The sequence below is a fragment of the Ascidia mentula genome, chromosome 3 (genome assembly GCF_947561715.1).
Source record: "Ascidia mentula chromosome 3, kaAscMent1.1, whole genome shotgun sequence".
NCBI classification, from domain to species: Eukaryota; Metazoa; Chordata; class Ascidiacea; order Phlebobranchia; family Ascidiidae; genus Ascidia; species Ascidia mentula.
In genome coordinates, this window is record NC_138568.1 from 20,876,931 (window position 1) to 20,898,243 (window position 21,313).

The window sequence follows — 21,313 nt, forward strand, 5'->3', positions numbered from 1 at the left end:
TTACATCAAAACGGAAATCGATGAAATATTCCGTAATGGAAGCGGTGCATAATGAATTTTTCAAATTTTTAGCAACAAGAACTGAATAGTTTTTCAAATATTTGTGACAAATATATGTTTTGGGCTTTTTTGTATTTGTTTAAAAAAAGCTACACATCTTGTCCCACAAAAAGGAATACTGTGTACCAAATACGATATTTGAATTTATATTATATGTGCAAAAAAAGCCATAATATTGCAAAGCTGCAGACAGGGTGTGTACACGCACTGTTTCGACCTGTAAGGTCTTATCAGTGCAGCTGTTGAGTGGCACTGTGCTAGCTTTCACACTAGCAGGCGCACTAGTCTCCACTTTGTGGTACCTTTCGGTCAACGTCGATCTGCAGGGTACCCTATACTAGGTGAATTTATATTGTTGTGGGAATCCTACGTGAAAGATCATAGTGTGCGTATATTACGGGTGACAAAAAAGGTCGACTTAAAGACAACGAAAAACTGGTCTTAGATACGGGCAATATATCGCATACAACAGCTCTGAAATTCATTTGCAAACGATTCGATCTTATCTACAATCCTTGTCAATGCAAAATGCAGGCAAGAGAACTTGACTTCACTGCACCTTTACGTCGCTCGCCCGCGTTATGCATTGACAATGATTGTAGATAAGATCGAAACGTTTGCAAATGAATTTCAGGGTAGTTATATGCGATATATTGTTTGCCGTAAGTTATGTTTCCAAGTCTAATGTTGTAATAGAGTTGTCCTCACTCCGTTTCCGGGATCTGCCGCTGGATCGCATCTTGATGTGTTTGTTTCAGCGTTTGCCATACAAGACGTCAGATGTCCACAAGACTTAGTAACAATGTGGCGGTCAGCATGGACCTCGAGCTTTGTCTCACAGGCATCCTGTACAAAACGGCAAAATGTTTCCTAACCTGTGTACTGCTAAATATGTCAAAGAGAATTTCCAAGCCAGAGCATCCTTGCTAATATCCGCTCTTGAAATGAGATTAATGTAAATCAAAGTTGCGCCACATTACCTCCAATCATCAGCGAATTTGCAATTATTCTTGTGTTTTGTTCAGATTTCCAACTTGTGGCTGCCATGAAATTATGATGGCAAATATGACTTTCGATTTAAATAATTGTTTATTTATGTATGATTTTATGCTTAGTTAAATGCGGTACATTGAATATCTCGGAAAATCAAACGCAACTTACGTAATTGGGATCGCATGTCTCAGTGTTAAAATCAAAGTCCCAGTGATCTCCCTTCTCGAACCGACCAACTTCGCAAGTTAACCCATAACCTTCCCGTTTTTCTATTAAATAAGATTGTATTACATCACGAGGGATTCCACCTTTTGTATTATAAAGCTTAAAAAAATGTGATGCTCAACAATTCCTCATTGTCATCGTGGTTTTGATGTGTCATGTTTGACGATAATTGTGAACAAAACAACAGTTTCTTGAACAAAGCTAACATATTGACAAGTGATTATAACAATAAAAACCAAATGATATCAATATTTAATTAAATAAAACCTTTTCCTGGTCACAAAAATCATACCTCTTACTTTTCCACCGGTCACCACTTCACCCAAACAAAACAGAATACAAATAAATGTCGCAAACTTCATTTTTCAGAACAAAGTGATTCCTTCGTGCAGCAGTTGCTTGTGATGACTGAATAGGGTTTATAGAAAAACCGCAATACTAATAACTTCCGAATGAGCAATAGCCGATTAATTTTACGGAGATCGTTTTAATTATTTCACAAAAGGAAATTAGTAAACTGAATTTAAGGAAGAAATAAAGGAAATGGTATTTCCGATGAATCGGTGGAAGTGATTTCATGCCAAAATGTGTCACAATAAAATAAATGTAAGGAACCAAATATAATATATCCTATAAGTGATTAATTTTTTCGTTATGCGAGCGGCGCAACTCACATTGCAAATTGCAGGAAACGAAACTGCATAAATCACGATGCATTTCATACAAATGTCCAGTAGTGATACCATAAGCGATTTTAGGTTCTGTATAAATTGTTGTTGACACTTGTTGCACCTTTTCTTGAGAGTTTTCAAAACAATTTCAGCACAAACTTAATTACGTGCGTAAAGGGGAAGAAAAGTGTCTCGTAAACAATTTCCGCATCGTGATCGCTTCAACGTTGCTTTGACGTGAAAGTGTAACCCTACAATAACCTATGCACAACGTTATATGAGATTATTTCAGTGGTTCCCAACCTTTTTTAGTCTTGTGCACCCTTTTAGTCAATATTCGAATCTAACTCCCCTCCACAAATTTATTTTGCTAAAATATCGTTTACATTAACATTTTAATGTAATTCTTAGAACAGAAATTAAACCAAGAGATTAATATTGTGACACAAATTCCCCCATACAAATTACAAAATTCCCCTCAGATTGGTAACCACTGCAGTATAACAACAAAATGCAATAAAAGCATAAGCAGTATGAGCATTTATTAATCCGTATATAAACCAACCGGTTAGGTAGATGAATTCAAGAAATGAACTTGGAAGACATCAAAAAACGTTAGGCGACAATCTAATAAATGGTGCAAAAACGTTAGGGATGCCTCAAAGCGCGTAACCGCACTAAAACACCAAATTAAGTGTTAGGCGAACGTCAACGACAAGCACAAAACTCAACAGATATCAATACGAAATGCTCATATTTTTTCGCTGATGTAGCTTTTTCTAGTGAGGGTTCGGACAAACAGCTTCCCATAATGGAGCTTGTGTGCGGTTTTGTACAATGTGTATCGGAAGATATGTTGCCAGAAACGACAAAAACGAACAAAACAGTTTCCTAAGACGTTGTTTACTGAGAGTTGTTGCACACGACTTTCATCTTCACTTGCTTGATGCTGAATTTGTTGAGCGCTCGTTTTCCGTTCAAACTGCTCGATCTGCATTTTCTTCCAAACCACCAGCCGCCCTCATCAACCTCCGCGCAATTCTGCCTTTGGTTTCTAAAACAATAAAACTTAAACATGTAGATTCGCTCGAGCCGTTTTTATCATCATTTTATGGGTTTGTTATTTACGATGAAGAAACTAATGATACAAAAAAACAGGCTGATCCCGTAGCTCAAACATGTAGGTTTGTTTAACAGTTTCCCTTCCCAGTTTTTCTTCCCCCATTCGGCAACATTATGAGGAATAATTTTGTCATCATGTAGGACATGGTCATCACGAAACACGCTGTAGATCAACTTAGATCGCTCAATCTTTCGTGCTTCGGAAGGTTGATTTTTCAAAAATTATGCTACTTTGAAAAATTTTTTCTTGTCCTGGAATATTTGTTGTATTATATTTGACCAAAACGCGAGTGATGCTCTCTGTGGATTTGTGTCAAAGTTCACCTGTCATTGTCACGATCGCGTGTTGAAAACGGATAATTGTTGTGGGGAGAGAGACCGTTTCCCAACATTCCATCGTAACTGTCGTATGTCATCCTGTAGTTGTCGCTCTCAGAGGCAACACGAAAATATCTAAAAAGATCGAGCCAGAATCGAGGGGTGGTGATTGTAAACATCAGTCAAGCGCCCGACCCATATACCAAGAAGAAAACCTGATTGGAATTCTTGCCCAGGAGGACCTGGGTTCAAATCCCAGTGTAGTTAAAAAAAGGAAATCTACACATGACAACACGAATTACCAGGACACTGTTTTTTTTTGTTTAGTTCTTAGTAGCGTTATAAACACCTGTGACGCAATGGTATATTAGACTACACCTTTTGGACATCACAATGTTTATCTTTGCCTAATTCGAATAACAGCGTGGTCAATCGTGGCCGGCCGCGTTCTCACATGTTTCATAACTTTGCGCTTTCAACCGTTGCAATGGTTTAGTTGATTTATATTTTACACTGTGGTTAATTTCTTTTCACACAGTTCACAAAATAGTGCCGTGTGCAAACAAGCACTCTGGTATTCAGCAATGCAGAAGTTTCACGGGATTGCGGTGAAAAAAAAATAAGGTGCAACGTGTTGAAGAAAAGAAACGACACGAAACCTCCAAGTCCCTTTCAAAGCTTCGTTGTGCTGAAAATCAATTGTTATCTCCACATCACACTCGTACATGTTCGTCATTAAGTGGAGGTTTTCGAGGCCTGTCGTAAAATTATTCATAAGGTGACCCGAAAACAAGATTGGTTTGAACCTCGTACTAAACAAGTTAGACACACCTGTCCAGAACTCCCCGTGGCGGTTTCCAAACCCGTTCTTGTAGTCGTCCCAGTCGCGGTCGAAACTCACGGAGCCATCGAAACGACATTGGAAAAGCTTTTATATAAAAAGTTTATAAAATAACGTGGAGTTCATACAATGAATTTTGTGAGCTACATACAGTGATTGTCCATAGTTACACTAATCTGCACTGTTGAGACCTTATAGGTCAAAACCGTGGCCATCTGTATTCAGTTAACAAGTTTATGTCGAATCATACCGAACCGCTTAGTAACACTTGGCATCAGATGGTTTTTATTTTAAAGATCCTAGACTGAGTATGACTTACTAACTGGCACTCTAGACCGTAATTGTAAATATATTTTTGGTAAATGTTTCTAATGTTCTGTAGAAATTTGGCGGCACTTCAGCAGTCTCATGAAAAGTGTCATTATCCTAAAGTTAAATTCATGGATTCCAACCTCTTCCACACCACGGGAAGATGGGACGAAATCAAATATATTGCAGTTGTCTCTCTGGCAACAATGAAAGCATTGGCGATTCTAAAGTGAAACATGATTAATTTTTGTAAATAATTTATAGTAGAAGAAGCGTTATAGTAAGCGTAGTAAAGATGGTTGACGAAACTTTGATAAAATAATAACATTCCAATTTACGTACAAAATTATTTTCAAACGAAACCTGAAGGTGTGTGTAATTCGTTCGCCTATAGCTAAATAGAAAGCGACGTAGCAGATGACACATGTGTCAAGAAACCGTGAAAACATATTTACACACATTGGTGTTGATCGCATTTTCCGAGTAGCAGCCGACGTCATTTGAGTTCGCGCTTCCGGTGCATCCCCTCCAGGTCTGACAAACTTTTTCAATTGTCTTTCTTCCATCTTCGTGAACTTCCCATTTTGTTTGACAAGCGTCCTTTTTTAAAAAGCAGTAAAGCAGTAATTTCAGTAAAGAATGTCACATTGTGTAAAAATGGCTATCACCAAATTGAACTTTGGAAAAAACTCCCATAAAATAGACTTCAAATATTAATAAATTTTAATAAAAAAAAATTAAAAAATAGACTGTAGCTATGGTTTAGATGCCATTTTTTCAATATTTGAAGTCATTTATGAAAGCCAGTTTTTGTGATCACCGCGAACAACGGCGATGACTTGAGTTGAAAAACATAACAATGAGTATAAAGGTGGCGTTTCTTCATAAATACGTGAAGGCCAACGTACTAATACCCTCAAATGGCATCTTTATCACACAAAATTGAGGTATAAGACATTGGATTTTGTTGTAATATGTTCGATTAAGTGACCTGTTTATATTTCATAACTCTTATTTCCACTTTGTGGTCATGCGACAACTGCTCTTATTAAAATAGAATTAACTGCTATTGAATAAAAACTAGTTTATTACAGCAAATAATAGCTATATTTAATAGAAAAAATGTCACCTGTTTTTACCTAAAAATTTTTTTTTTGCGTTTATTAATCTGCGTAATTGTTATCCTGCTAAAATCAGATTCTGTCACGTAAAGAAGTAAGTATTGAAATAGAAGTGAGTGCTACAAAACAAAGAGGAAAGCAACTTTTCTAAAACGGCTACTTTTTTTTCTTGTTAGGCAGAACGTTGCTAAAATCCTAAATGTGTTACCTCCCATCGTTTGCATTCGACTGTTCGGAAGTCGTCCGGAAGATCGTTGATTCTCCTTCCAACCTCACAGAACAAATTGGAGTAGCGACTTTCTCCTATGCACATAACACTGTTTACATACTACTTTGTAAATGTGCAAGAACTGTGTTACCTTCAGCACTAACACCAGACAGCAAAGCGACAAACAGAAGCGTCAACATCTCAAACTGCTTGAGCTTTTTATGGAAGATTTTTCAGGAAATTTTTAGGTTCAATTTTCTAAACGACACAAACGACAATACGGCGACACATATAAGAATTGCTGGTTCAGTGTTTATTCAGATATACAGGCCACTCCCGGTTTACGACAAATCATTTATTCCGCTTCCTCCATAAACGTTATTCACAAGTTCCGGCAAACCACTCATTTCATGATGTGCTGATACAAAGAGTACGTAACGTGTAATGCCTGTTTATGCATACAATGCCCTGTCGTCGAAACAGAAAAAAGGTATATACAACACGACAGTGGTTTGTTGAAAATAAAAAGATAAGTTACGAAATTGTAATCCTTAACATTGCACAGAAACACGCCAAGGCCTGCAAGACAACACATTGCATGATATTGATCGCTTTAAATTTCAAATCAAGTAAAACAGAAGTGCAGAATCAATTATGAGTGCACTAACTACTGTAGCGTATCAACGTGGTTCGTAACAGATGTTGACACTCATATGACAATAGAAACCATGTACGGAATGCCACAAACGAATTGAAAACCGAGTTGTCTTGGCAACCTCACCAATAACGACTTTATTTATCTTTGTGTAAGCACAAAGTTTTCCATCCGGGCAAGAAGCAACAATATAGGGATATTTGAAATATTTAAACTGTTTCTTGTTTTCGTTCGTCGAATAGTTGAAAAAATAACATTTATTCGGCTGGTAGATGGACTTACACACACGAGTAATGATTACGCGCCAAAACACACAGGTTAGATAGTGGCACATTTCACAGATAACGTGGCTGTAACGATCAATCACGTTATCGCAGTCGTGTATAAACTACTGAGGCGTGACCGCAACAAGCACGATTTTTGTGGTTGTTGAATAAGAGAAATGAACTTTCAAGGAGTGTAGGAAGACTATTGTTCCGATGTTTGTTGACATGCCTGCTTTCGGTGACGTCAATTGTAATGATGAAATTTCCGATGAAAGAGAAATTTTATCGTGCGCGAAGGTAAGTGCTAGTATGGAATTAGCATGAGGTTCATATTACTCACAGCTTCGTTTATAGGGCGATTTCTGCCTCAACAACAACGTTTTCTTGGCACACTCGGCGTGTCTCACTCCTAAAAACGACCTGTAAGCCACTTCGAACTTTAACGTAAAACAGTTTCGGGGCGTCGGAGTAGATGAGAGGATTGAGAGAGCTGTTGATGGGGAGCAGGATGATTGCTGACACAGCGTAAATCACATCAGGTACGCGGATGCCACCGAAGTTAATAAAAGAAACGATGGAAATTGGGACCCAGCAGAGAAAATCAGTAATCATCAATCGGAGGATTTTCTTTTGCATTGCTGTTAAAACAAACAGCCTGAGACATTTATAAAGCACTGTAGAGAAGGGCACTCGCCTTTATTAAGAGTTGCCGCTGCTCCGTCTCTGGGTTTCTCATTTACTTTATTTGCACTGGCGGTTGACCTCTTGTAAATCCAAAAATATGATACTGCCATAAATATGAAAGCCAAGAAATTGAATGTAATGATGGTAATTGAATATCGCCATGCCTTGTCTTTTGACGTCACGTAAAGTTTACTAATACAAACGCTACTGCTGCTGTAATATCTGCACAATAGTTAAGCGTTAAAATTGAGAAATACTTCTCTCAAAAAATACAAACCCAAAATATCCAGAAATGTTAAACAGATCAGTGTAATTGTAATCTCCAAGAATATCCATAAAATCCATCCAGGAATTAGCATTATTCACTCGCATGAGGGCAGTGTTGAGTGCTTGGGAATCGTTGCTTGTGAAGTTGTGTTGGAAAGTTACAAATCGATCCATAAAATTATGCATGCCTGTACACATAACGCGTGTTAAACATTAAAATTGATTCGATTATGTACATTGTTTATCATACCTACAAAGTCAACCACAGTTTTGTTAAAGAACGGATTCTCATTCATCCAAGCTTTGATTTCGAACAAATGTTGATATTGAGTGGTCAGAGGAATAAAAGCAATTGTAAACGAAAATGCCAAAGATAAAATAATGGAGAGTATGACGATTTTCAATTTCGGTTTTGAAGATGCGTCGAACGGCTGAAATAAAAAAATGCCTTGCCATGTGCCGTACTGAGTAATCTGAAACAATTTTTTTATTCTGATGCACAAGTGAGCACCTGGCAAGGTGAGCATTGACATCTTTGACGTTAAAACCCAAACGTCAAACCTCTAGGTATATAATTTTTTGGTAGTTAGTGCCTACAAACAAATGTAATGGCCTTGCTTACGTTTTTCACAGCATAAAGTCGGAATATGGTCAACAGAACCATTGTGAACACCGATGTTTCGCTTGAAAGCAAAACCAATACACCCATTGTGGTGCAACTTCCGCTTGATCTCCAAATAACGTCATTGGCACAATAATTTCCAGAGTATCTGACACCAGCGGCGCCCAGCATGATCAGATATACTCCCATATATCTGATATATACTCCCCGAGTAGATCGGAAACGGACAAATTTAAAATAAGCAGGTGGTTTGTACGAAATGCAGCAGATTGTGATTCTTGCGTCATTAACCTTCTAATTTCTGTTACCATTACAACCTCATAATAGAGATAACAGTTATTACTGTGCAACAAACCAATACAAAACTGTGGAATTTTACCAAATTTCCGGCAATGGCGAACATCCCCATTATCCACACAATGGCTCGTAGAAATGGGTTCGCAATCAACTCGTATCGTGATGAAAATATGTTTTCGTTGATCACTTTCGTATTTGTTGGGCACTCGTCTGACCAATCAGAGCAGTCGCCGACTCCATTGAATTTCTGAACAAAATTAATTGACCTCGTATATTTCCGGGTCGGATTAATTTGCCTTGGCGAAAAAATACTATTGGAACAATTTCCCAAACATTAAATTTTTGTGAAACCAATTTTACGTCACTCACAAACCAATTTTGAAAATACAGTTGCGTTATCCGCATTCGACCCTTATTACCCTTGTACCAAACTTTATATTTTGAACCATTTATACCATGGAAGGTTGATGTTGATGAGGCTGTTTGTCAGGGAAATTATCAGGAGTTTTGACATAGCATTGAATTACATTTTACTTTGTGAATTTTTGTCGTAATTCGTAACATTTTTTTACCTTTCCTTTCTTAACGAACAATGGCCGTTTGTTTTCGCAATAAAACCTTCCGTCATTTGTGCAGTTTACTTCGTCACTTTGATAGTCGCAGTTAATTGTGAGGTCACAAACATCCGATTTGTGGACAGAAATCTGTAACTCTCAAAATTGCATTTAACATGTTAGAAGAAAATGAAATATTAGTTTTTACTTTAGCTCCATTTAGGGCTGGACAGTAGAATCTTCCAATGCAGTTTTCAGGATTTTCGTCACTTTCATCCTTGCAATCGATGAAACCGTCGCAAAGTTTGGACATAGGAATATTGAGAAGTCCGTCTTTTGTGTCGCAGTGTTTCCGATGTTTGCAAAGACGCGGATCCTCATCGTGAGTGAAGTGTTGATGCAATTGTACATTGTGAATCGCGCCACTGCATGTTAAACAACCAGCGCAATCCATCTTCCCGTCGCAAAGTAACTTGTAGTCAAAATGTCTCCAAAGGTTCAGCCAATCCTACGTAAAAGAGAAATAAAATAAGGATATGTTGTTTTCTATGACATTGTCTGAGAAAATAAGGCAGGTATTGCAGACCTATAACATTCGACGTGTTTGTGTTGTCACCTCTGCACTAAGTGGCAGAAATACTTCATTTTAGCTTTGGAAAAGTAAGTTGAACGTACGGTGGCCAGCGTGTTTGCATATGGAAATGCGCACCATTAATGAGAAAATCGCCATCATTCATTTGAATAAAGAACAAACAGGCGAGTGTGTGAATAACATTTGATGATATGACTTTACGCATGTTATGTTTACATTTTACCAGATAAATATTATCGTTAATTTTTTTTGTCCATTTACAATTTTTGCATTCCGGAGCTAACAACCGAAGTCACGTGTTTTGGTTTGTGCATATGTCGTTAATGAGCAAGAGTTTCCGAACTAATTATTGAACTGGGAATATTTACTTACAAAGAAACACTCCCAGCCTACTTGTGGGTAGTTTTAGGTTTCTTTGGTGCACTCCACTTTCTTTTCCTCATCAACACTAAAAATATTTAATTTTGTCGCTGTTTTCTTATCCGAAGTGAAATGTGCCTACTCAACAGTAAAGCAAAATATCTGTACATTCGTCGGTTTTTACAAATATTACGTAGTAGTAATAATGAAAGCAATAAAATACACACAAAACATATTATTTGTTTTATTATTACTATTACGTAATATTTGCAGAAACTGACGATGCTTATAGTAACCTACACAGGCGAAATCGATTTTTCACAATAAAATCTGCTGACGTAAATCAGAGGTTTGTTACTTCATTATATAAACCAACTAAAGTAATTTGCTGTGCAGATAAATAAACAATGCCCAATTATGTTTCCACTTACTGGTGGAACTTCCCGCACTCTTTTGGTTTGCCGATTTCACAGAGACACTCGTGCATTTGGAATGCATTGGAAGCCCAAATGACTATTAAATTTATGTAAACTCCGAACGTCTCTACAATAAAGCCAGTGTAGTCTGTATAGCAGAAAATAAACGATTTTTGCATATTAAAACCGGTTAAAATATTAAAAGGCCTTCATGAATTTGGGACAAAACTCTTCGGAATTGGCACCGCAGTGGTGAAAATACCTGGGATCTCCATTCTCCATAGTGTAACATAAATCAGATTTATCGTCGCAGTCAGAAATACCATTTGCGGAAGATTGCAATTTCTGCCATTCCGAACACATTTGAACCCGTGGCCGTTATTATGACGTAGAAACGAGGGACAATCATTACAAGGATCTCCATCGCAAACGGTCGAGCGTTTCCAACAAGCTGAACTTGGGCACTGGAAATGGGACGGGCAAAAGTACTGGCAAGAAACACTACTACTGCAGGAAGCAAGTTTGTCGCAGACCTCATCTTTTCTAAAATTACAAACGTCTTCGTTTTGCACATTGCATTTTGAGAGACTGCGTGATTAGCGAAGCAATCTCAAAGTTGATTTGGATTATTAACGATCCAATGAATAATTTATTACAAACAGTAAGGCCTCACCGCCAGGAAATTCATTGTTCAGACGTTTCGATTATGCACTCATTCTCAATATGAAATGCATTTCAGTTACATGGGCTTCTGTTTGTTTTGAAGACTTATAAAAAAGTTATGTTACTAAATAATTTATAACAGCAAAAGAAATATTTTAACAAAATATTACTTTACATACGCTTTCTTAACATAGCTACTGATTGGCTGCAGAGTTTTTGCATTACAATTGTTTTCATCGCTCATATCAGGGCAATCGACGACGTCATCACAAACACTTGACCTTGAAATGATCATTGTGTGATTTTTGCATTGGAAACATAACAGTTGGTTCAATGATGAGGGGTTGCGATGGTCTCTACCGTGACGAAATTGCTTGTGTTAATGTTTAATTTACTCATGCTGCAACTAATGGGATATTAACGTTATTGAGTTACAATACTTTTTGTATAGTACTTACTAAACAAAGTTGCACAAAAGTACCTGATATCCCCATTCTCGGAGGAGTAACACAGGTCAGATTTATCATCACAATCGGCAATGCCATCCCATAGAAACATTTGCGGAAGATTGCAATACCGACCATTTCGAACACATTTGAATCCACACCCATTATTCCAGTGTTGGAAAGCTGGGCAGTCATTGCAAAGATCGCCATCACAAACAGTCGAACGTTTCCAGCAAGCTGAATTCGGGCACCGGAAGTGGGAGGGGCAGACGTCACATAAACTTTTGTTCACACATTCGAGTTCTCCTTTACAAAACTCCTTGCGTCGCAAAGCGCATACTTTCTTAGATCTCCAGAAGTCATACTTGTGGTCGCAACTGCAACATACGTATTACATGAAATATTAAATAATATGCACGGCTTCTTGCTTGCAAATTTTTAATGAAATCATACAACATTGTGAATCCTAGGGACGTTGTTGGAATGTTTTTAATGCGCTTTTATAAACCCCCCCAAAAATACATTTATTTAACTTTTCCCCGAAATATTGACACTGCTACAATGAATGGTGCGATAAGCACTGTTGTAGTAGGGACGAACTGTTTAGGCATAGAATAAGAAAATTTTATAATCAAAGATAGCATCTCAAACACCTACATAAAACAAAGACACCCATATTTTAATCAAAATCTGTTCAGTCCTTGACTTTACTACGTTACACAAACAGCACTTTAATTAGACACGGCGATTGTATCAATAATTTTTCTAACAACTCGTTTAGCCGACTTGGACATGATATGCTTCAAGTGTGAATAAAGCAGTAAAATAGTTCTATTTACTAATCCCGAAATTACGAAATAAGTAATAAGTTGGAAATACCTTACATATGGACTGGTGAGGTTTTCAGGATATGTGGAAAAGTCCGCAATTTTCCCATCACTTTGATCCAAGCAACCCCTCCACGTTTCACGAGCACCATCACAAAAATATAAAGCATTCACTATTTCTCCATTATCACAAGTGAAACCTGCACAAGGCAAGTTAATGGAATCTGCATTATTTAACAAGAATACACAACCAATACAGGTCAACGCGAAAGCGTTTCCTGCAATCGCACGACAAGGAATGATCGATGGTCCTTATACTGGCGATCATAGCTATCATATCGAGATCAATACGTTCTTTAGCATCGCAGTTGACGCATTGCAGCCAATCTGGACTGGTCGGGAAAGAGTGGCTGATACAGCTTGGCTGCAATGATTTGGCTGCGACACAAATGGTTCAACGTTATACATACTTTGTGCTGAAGCAAGTGTGGTGACCAAGAACAGGATTCCAGCAACAACCACTTTCAACGCATGTCTGTAAAATAACAAAACAGATTGTAGGAATGCTCTAGATATCATTATTCTTTCTGTTATCAATACGGAGATCACATATTAGTCGTTTATCGAACACTTAGTTACGCTCGGTGAAACTAGACTTGTCAACAAACACGTGACTTCAGTCGACCAATCAGAAAGAAACATGCATATATAATGGCCAAGTTGCCTAAAGCTGAGCTTTTTTTTTGTTACAGCTTTGCGACTTTAGAGTGACTCATGTTAAAACAAAACAGATTTAATATCGTTTGGGAAAATTTGATTTTGTCATAGCGATTAGTGTGCGTAGTTTTCTTAGCGCCAAATGTCTTTTTTGAATAACGTACAAACAAATTACACGAAAAGAATAGAAATAATAACATTAAAACTTACTTTAATTTTCGAGGCATTCTTCTTTCTTCAGGTTACTTCAGTTGCAACAAATGGAGCTTCAACATATATTTTATGCAACTTAACTCTTGCCGGAACACACATAATGATTCGCGCGTTTCTTACATTCTAAAACTAACATTTACATAAATCTAAATGGTGTCTGGCAATTCAATATTCTAATTTAGTACTATCTGTATTGTTTGACTTGCTATCAAACGTCACGATCCAAAATAAACTGTAGATAGGTTAAGAGTTGGCATGTGCTGGATACAAACCCTACGTCTTGAAATGAAACGTTCAACAAAATTTAAGGGGGGTATTCGAAAGCTCGTCTTTAATCTGCAAACAAACAAATACTGTTATTGTTGCCGTAGCAGAATGTTATATAGCATACGACGAATGCAAATGACATGCAACTACATTTGGCAACATCGGTCAAGCGCCCGACCCATATACCAAGAGGAAAGAAAACTGATCGGAATTCGGGGCCAGGATATCCTGTGTTCAAACCCCGTTGTGGTGCAAAAGTATACAATTATCACACTTAAGGCCAGCAAACTGGGTCAGGGAGGCAGCAACTCGTCTAATATTCTCAGAAAACAGTTGATTTATTTGGCACGAACGCGCGAATGCCCATCACACGAGAAAGGTAGATATTTCGGATTTGATTAAAACAGAGTATTTTGATGGTACAAATATTATGCACTATTCTACTAAAGGAAAAAAAAGTTTAATTCCTAACTACCTGGTTTAAAGTTGTCAGATTGCACAGAAATTGTGGTCATTCGGACATGGGCTTGAGTTTGCTTAGTGGTTACATCAGTCTTATAAACTGTTTTGTCATAAGATGCAAAACCGCGTGTTGGCCAAGCCTTGAAGAAAAAATGCATGTTCACAGCGGTAATTTTTAGTTAAAAGAATGAGTTTGTTCACCAAATACCGCTCGAAACTAATGTGTATTGGTAGCCTACTTATATTGGTAGCCTACTTATATAGAAAGCGGCCTTATTTTTTTTGGAAACTAAAAATCATTACACTAACCGAAAATTGAAATCATCTGTGCAATCGTGGGCGTCAATAACTTTTGATGCTTCATTTCATCGGATCATCAACATTTGACGGGTAAATTTTTTACAATTTCACAATACATTACGTAGGCTGCGGATAAAGCCCAAACATTTCGTGCTGCAGTCACGAGCCGTGAATGAACACTATTAAGAAAAATATATATTAGTGATAAAACCGGCTTCTGCTAAGAAAAGCTAAAAAAAAACTTTCTAGTAATTCATTTATTTCGGAATGATATGATCTTATGCGGAGAAGTCAAATTCACAAAGTTGCCAGACGACGACACATTTCATCTGCTGACGTCAGTTATAAAGTCTGTTTTTTTGGAGTTGATTGTTGCGGCCTAGCTAGCACAGTAAAATCTAATCTCTCTTGACAACTTGAAACGATCAGCTGAGGTTAGTTGACATCGTCGTGTTGATAGTTGGCACATGAACCTCCAATCTCTGTTGAACCCGTCGTTGATAGAGTTGATGCGATCAATGTGGTGCTGTTCGGCCGTTTCCCTTGTTCGGCTTCAACGACGAGGCCGTAGAAACGATGCCGCAACACGACGATGCCAACTAACGACAGGTTATCGTTTGACAGTGACTTTTTTTCTTTTTTTCTACTTCTTTCTCGGTATTACGCTTGGTTGCATACAGGGAAGTCTGTCTGAAAGCAACGAAGTAGTTTTGGCAGAAAACCCGACCTTCACGGTTTGTCATTTCATATTTGCAGTCGTGCATCCGATTGTTACCGTGACAACCAGGAGAGAGAACGTAAGACGAAACTGACACCAAAAAACTACAGATTGAGTTTAAAACCGTCGAAGTTTAAAAAATCAAAACAAGCACAAGCTTTTACAGTGTATGCCACTATGATATACGCGTTGTATATTATAGGCTAGGGGTCTTCAAACCTTTCAGGCTAGCGGCGCACTTGGATTCTCTTAATTCGTTTGCGGTACACCAATCTTTTAAGTCAAGATTTAACAGAAACCAACAGGTGGTCCTGGTTATGTGAACGGGTTGCTTTAATTCGGGGCTGCATTGACTTCCGAACGTTGTTTATTTTCAATTAGTGTTATCAAGGCAACCGACAATCGCAGTGGAAGTCCATGACATTTTAAATACATTTTGCTGCGGCAAACCTGAACCCACTTCATGGAGCACAGTTTGAGAAACCCTGATAGGCTACCGCTTGTGTAGACGTTGTGAGTGTAAGGAAGAATGAGAGGATAGGTACTGACATTTTTGCAACGACTTTGAACGTTGTATTTGTCATCCAAGTACTTTCGTACGTCTATGTTTGCGTGAAGAAATAAAAAAAAATATTGGAAATGACGCAATGGCGCATTTGTTTGAGAAAGAAGATAATTTAATATGTAAAGTTTATTTTTTGACGTAGCTTGCAGGAAAACGAGGAATCAACCGCTTTGTTTCAAAATATAATTGCATGGAGGTGTTTTCATGCGTTCAGGTTTTTGTTAAGTGGACCATTTCACAATCACCATGGTTCGCTGCATGCTACTAATGTTCGGTGTCTTAGAGGGTATGGGCTGTTATCCACAGCTGCAGCAGCAGTTTATCAAATAGTGTTTTTGTTAAAGACATTTTGTAGTTTAATTTCTAGGATCAGGTTCGCCTATTGCATAAATCTATAATTGAATGTTTGACGTAGTATGTAAGCATTGTTTTGCCAAAATGACATGTGAGTTTTACTGATTTTTGCAGAAATGTTTTATCAGAAACAGAACAGGAAACAAACATGATATCCAGGAAATATTTTAGGATATTTTGTGTTGTATGTTTGACTGGGGTACTTCTTTACGTCATTTCCTGTTACAGGTAAAAAGTTGAAAATATTTGGCGGAATCCAGCCTGGCTGTAATGCTGGCAAAACTAAGGACATGCGCAGTGTGGCAATCCTGCCTTGTCATACGATAACATGAAACCTTTATGCGTTGAATAATTATGGTGGAAGAGATCCCCTACGTATATGTGAAGATCGCTTATCAAGTTGTCAGCTTTCACACCAGTGTACCTTCATCTCGTCGCTCAACGCAGCGATGTTTCATGCTTCGCATGACAAGGCAGGATTGCCTCACTGCGCAGGTCCTTACTTGGTTCAGAGATTTTGTCAACTTGTCAGTTGTGCGCTGTGTATCTTGGCCACATTATACCCCGTTCAACCGCTGAGCTCCTGTATTTCAGTTGGTAGAGCGTTAGACCTGGTGGGCCGACGGTCGTAAGTTCAAATCTGCCCAGTTTCTAGCTGTACACTTAACCTTCGAAAACAGCGAATGGATTGACGATACATATTTTTGCGATTATTATGTATTTTATCGACTAGATAAGTGTTTCATAATCAATTTTTAATCTCACTGAAAATGTTTGACCTAACCTTTTGCTTCCTTTAAAATCAATACTTTTTCTTTGTGCCTTTTTTTTAAATAGATTTCTTCAACCACAGTGCAACTCTAAGGAGTTCACACATCTTAGGTTAAGAAACACCCGGTCCATAAAGTTTCAGTCGCTTTATTTGTGATGTGCAGGTAACTCAATTTTATTTTAAGGTGGAATGATTCCAGTTCCCTCCCCAGCATCACTTTGTGGAAACAAGGTTCGTGTCGCGCAGAAATATCGTGTATAATGTAAACCTTTTCTTTCCTCTTGAACGTTTCATCAATGTTGGTCAAATTGTTGTCATGCTGCCGAAGCAACTTATTATTGAAATAACAAAAACTTTTACTGTAATGTTAGTAACATATGGACAAACTTTATTCCAATACTGGTAAAAAATGTCTGCTGTTCATATTGATTCAAATATACATTTGACGGAGTTGTTAACTTACAATTTTGTCGTTTGCCATCTATTTATTGTTTGTGTATAATTTTATTACTCAGTATTACGAAGTCACACAAGCGAACACAAGGAAACGACAGAACCAAATAAGCTCTGTGTCTTGCGAAGATTTGTGCAGCAAAAACTGCTCGTACTGCAGGTTTGATTTACACTTTTTGATGCACCTTTTTATTGATGATGTCTTAAAACATGTTCGCAAAGAGGCTTGATTAAACGTTGTTGGGTGTGAAACCATGATCATTTGGAACAAAAAAACTTTTTGTGAAAACCTGCCCGCATTTTTAAAACCAATGGCGTCCAAATTCGACACACATGTCCTGCGTTGTCAACCCCTGATCTGGATTTAGATGACGCATTAGACAAAACAATGAATTTTTTAATCAATAAAATTTAGAAATTAACGTGCTGTAATAATCCTCGCTGTAAAGGTTATTACTCGATACCCGTGAACTCTTGACCTCTGATGGTCAGTCGGTTTTGATGAAATGTAGTTTGTTCAGTAAAAATCGAATCAAACATAAAGGAAAATCGACTAATAAACGTAAATTATTTTAAATGTGGTAGAATCCGGGCACGATTAGGCACTATCTTGATACTGGTAACATTTATTTATTGCAAAAAAGTAATAATTGTATGAGACTGTATGAGGAATAATGTCAGCTTTTCTGCACCCGCCATCGTCACTTTCTACAAATATATGACGAAATAAACACAAACCACAAAATGTGTGCTTCAACATTCGTTGTATATTTCCTAAAACCGATGATGATGATGCGAAATCGATTTTTCGAGTGTTTTTATTAAACTAGCTGACATTAATCCGTAACATTTTGCCTCGCGTAATTGGATAAGTTGTTGATTTATCAACTTTGTCCCTCCTTTAGAATCCACGTAACTGCACGAGGGCACGGAAGCTTCTGTGCAAGATAAAAGTAAATTGGTGCGGGTTCGGATGCCAACTGCACTACATCGGTATGTGTTTCCTATTGGCTACAGGAACTAACAGGACCCTGGTTTTAAACATTGAGTTGAAAAGCCACCCAACGATTAAATCCATCAACGAAGCTTATCTGCCTTTGAGCGAAACGTGCTCCGATTGGTCTGAAGAGGAATTCAATAAAGCCGATAATTTTAAGGTAAAGATTTTTGAGGTTGGTAGGAATTTTTTGACCACACCGGATTAGAAACTCACCATGGACAGAAAACCCGATGAGGTTTTCCACTTATGTGAATATATTATCAAACACCTGACTGATGTTGCTGCGGTGTGAAATGCAAGAATCGCAACAAAATTCTACACTTGCGGTTTTACTTTTTATGTATCTTGTTATTAAAATATTTGTTAAAAGGTTTTGCACGGAATGAGGTGGCAATTACGTTTAGCAATCCAACTAAAAATAATTGCGAAAAACTCGTGACTGAGGCGTTGGGTTTGTGGGTCAGTAATGTCTGTATGGAAGACAGATGTTCCAAAACATAAGACTTTCTTACAAGTATAATAATCTGCCATTCTCCGTCGGTATTGTAGTTTTCCACGATTTTACTTAAAGCGACAAACCACAGATTGGTGTCAGCAAATTCAAAACGAGACTTTTTGCTTTTTTATACACATAACACTTTGATATCGCCGATATATACACAATTCCAAACATACAGTAAGGTTCTCCTTAAATAAATTAGCAAACGTTCTCCTTTAAACTTGAATTGTTGACTTCCACAGGCGACGGAGTCGAGGAAACGAGCGTCGACAAACGAGTGGTCAAGTTTTTTATAAACGACATATTTCAACCCTTCACGGCTTTCGCTCCAAACAGTTATCCGGAATCTCTGAAGGAAAAACTGGAACCAATATGTGAAGAACCACAAGTTTGGTGGGTTGGTCAGCTGATGACGTACATCACCAGAGCACAACCTTCTCTCACAAAACAAATAGAAGAACTCAAGCAGAAGATTGGGTTTATTCACCCAATTGTAGGGTGAGTATCTTGCATGCAAATTTCAAACGTCCTTCTGATGGCTTGTTTACTTTTAGGAAACTATGGGTTAGTCGCAGTGAGCAGCCAGCTTTTTAACGATGCTACTGCAACCTAGTGGTCGATATGCGAGATGAGATTTTCAATTTATAAACGCGTTTGCTGCGCTAAGATCCTGTTTTGGTGTACGAAAGTGTCGAAATTTAGTCTTTTAAAATGATTAAATAAGAAAACACGCAATGCATGCTCCAAGTTGCTGTTAACCAACATTTCTTTGATTTGGGGGCGACTGCGATCACTTCATCCACTTGTGTACGTATTACTACATACTATTAAAGTCGTTCCGTTTCCCATAGAGTTAATATACGACGAACAGACAAGCTGCAAAGGGAAGCCAAGTTTCAGTCGCTTGAAGTCTACATGGATCGTGTGGAGATATGGTATCAGAAGCATCAACACGAAAACGTCTCGCGCCGCGTATTTTTGGCCACAGATGACGTAAGCGTACATGAGGAGGCTTGTAAAACGTACGTAACTTTCATTCAGTTCTTGTTTTGACAACTTAAATAATGTGTTAACTTTCTAGTCGGACGACCAAGTGTGGAAATGTATTTTTAAGATTAAGTATCGATAAGTTCCTGGCCAACGTAACAAGTTTATGTCCATTCGTACCAGATATCCATCCTACACCTTCGTTACTTTGACCCAAAACACAGAAACCGCCAAAGCTCAGAGGGAAACAGAAGCGGGTTTCTGGGGAATTGTTCAAGACTTGGCGTTGTTGGGTGAATGCGATCACGTGGTTTGCACTTACAGCTCAAACGTGAGCAAACCTTAACATAATGTGAACTGTATAAACATTTAACATTGGTTGTGCTTCGTAACCAATAATATCTCTTCCTTTTACCACTTTGTATTCCGCTATGTTTCAAAACCACTGGTTCACAAATTTCATTAACCAGTGATGCAACCATCCACGACAAAATGCTGTAACGACGAACTAGGAAACGTCCACTTTTTTGTGGCAATTTATGGTGTTTACCTATTTTAAAGACAAATTCCCTTACGTAATACGATAAATCGTTTGTATCACTGGAATATCGAAAAGGTCGCCTAGTTTGTTCTCCTACTATAAGCTTGCGACGCCTCACCAGCATTAACTAAAGCGTCGCACTAATGCGTTGTGATTTACCATTTCAAACCATTCGACACAGTTGTTGACATATTTCAATATGCTTTCCAGATCGGTCGGCTTATTCACGAAAGGCTCCTAGCGAACTTCGACCCAAACCCCGCGACTGCCTCATCTGTAGACACCAACTGGATTTATCCAGGACAGGTTGGAGTTTATCAAGCGATCTCTGACTATAAACCAGAAGACCACAATGGCATGCAAATGTTGATCGTGGATAACATCACCAATGTACGATGTCAACTGATGTGCAATGGTTTCAACACAAGAACAAAAAACAATGGAGTCTTTCCTCTGGAAAAAGCGAAACTAATTCCCCAGACTGCTGCGTACGCCATGTTTATAAGATAAAAATATGTTTTTACATTTTATACCAGCACATGGAGAACATTAGTCTGCGTATAATTTGAAGTCGAGGCGATATAAAGTGCCCATTTCACAGAATAAACATTGGTACCTTTATCATTGTTCCCACCCCACTTTGTAATTTGGTTTCCCATCCAAAATAAGTCCTTTTCTCTTCAAATATTACTCAGAAGTGATCTTTCCACTATAACCCTATTTGCACAAAAACATTGCAACTTAATGTTGACCATAAACATACAAGCTGGGTACTTTAAAGCCTTTGTGAATTTACAAACTTTTGTATTCGTCATATGACTGCCATAAAATTGCACAAATCAGCAACAGACACAAATTGTGTGAGAAATAAACAAAAATTAAAAAAAAGTTTTATTTTTTGAAAAAACGCCAAGTTTAAGAGTGGATCCAAGCCACAGTCCCCAAGCA

At 37.9% G+C, this 21,313-nt stretch overlaps 1 protein-coding gene and 1 pseudogene across 1 annotated transcript; one reads left to right on the top strand and one right to left on the bottom strand.

The window, feature by feature from the left end:
• Positions 1 to 7,137: 7,137 nt before the first annotated feature.
• On the bottom strand, positions 7,138 to 9,667 carry LOC145895929 (uncharacterized; annotated as a pseudogene).
• Positions 9,668 to 17,074: 7,407 nt separating this feature from the next.
• Positions 17,075 to 20,875, top strand: LOC145895930 (alpha-(1,6)-fucosyltransferase-like). Its single transcript, XM_082984703.1, has 6 exons — positions 17,075 to 17,116; positions 18,244 to 18,514; positions 19,080 to 19,335; positions 19,689 to 19,859; positions 20,008 to 20,155; positions 20,576 to 20,875. Exons 1-6 carry the CDS (start codon positions 17,075 to 17,077, stop codon positions 20,873 to 20,875), a joined length of 1,188 nt encoding a protein of 395 aa, XP_082840829.1.
• Positions 20,876 to 21,313: the final 438 nt, after the last annotated feature.

What these genes read in the sequence shown, in the direction of transcription:
- LOC145895930 (XM_082984703.1), top strand. Translation starts at nt 17,075, where the DNA reads ATGATTCCAGTTCCCTCCCCAGCATCACTTTGTGGAAACAAG. An exon ending in GGTAAAGATTTTTGAGGTTG is followed by an intron (nt 18,515 to 19,079) that starts GTAGGAATTTTT and finishes TGACTTCCACAG; the next exon opens with GCGACGGAGTCGAGGAAACG. An exon ending in TTTGCACTTACAGCTCAAAC is followed by an intron (nt 20,156 to 20,575) that starts GTGAGCAAACCT and finishes TATGCTTTCCAG; the next exon opens with ATCGGTCGGCTTATTCACGA.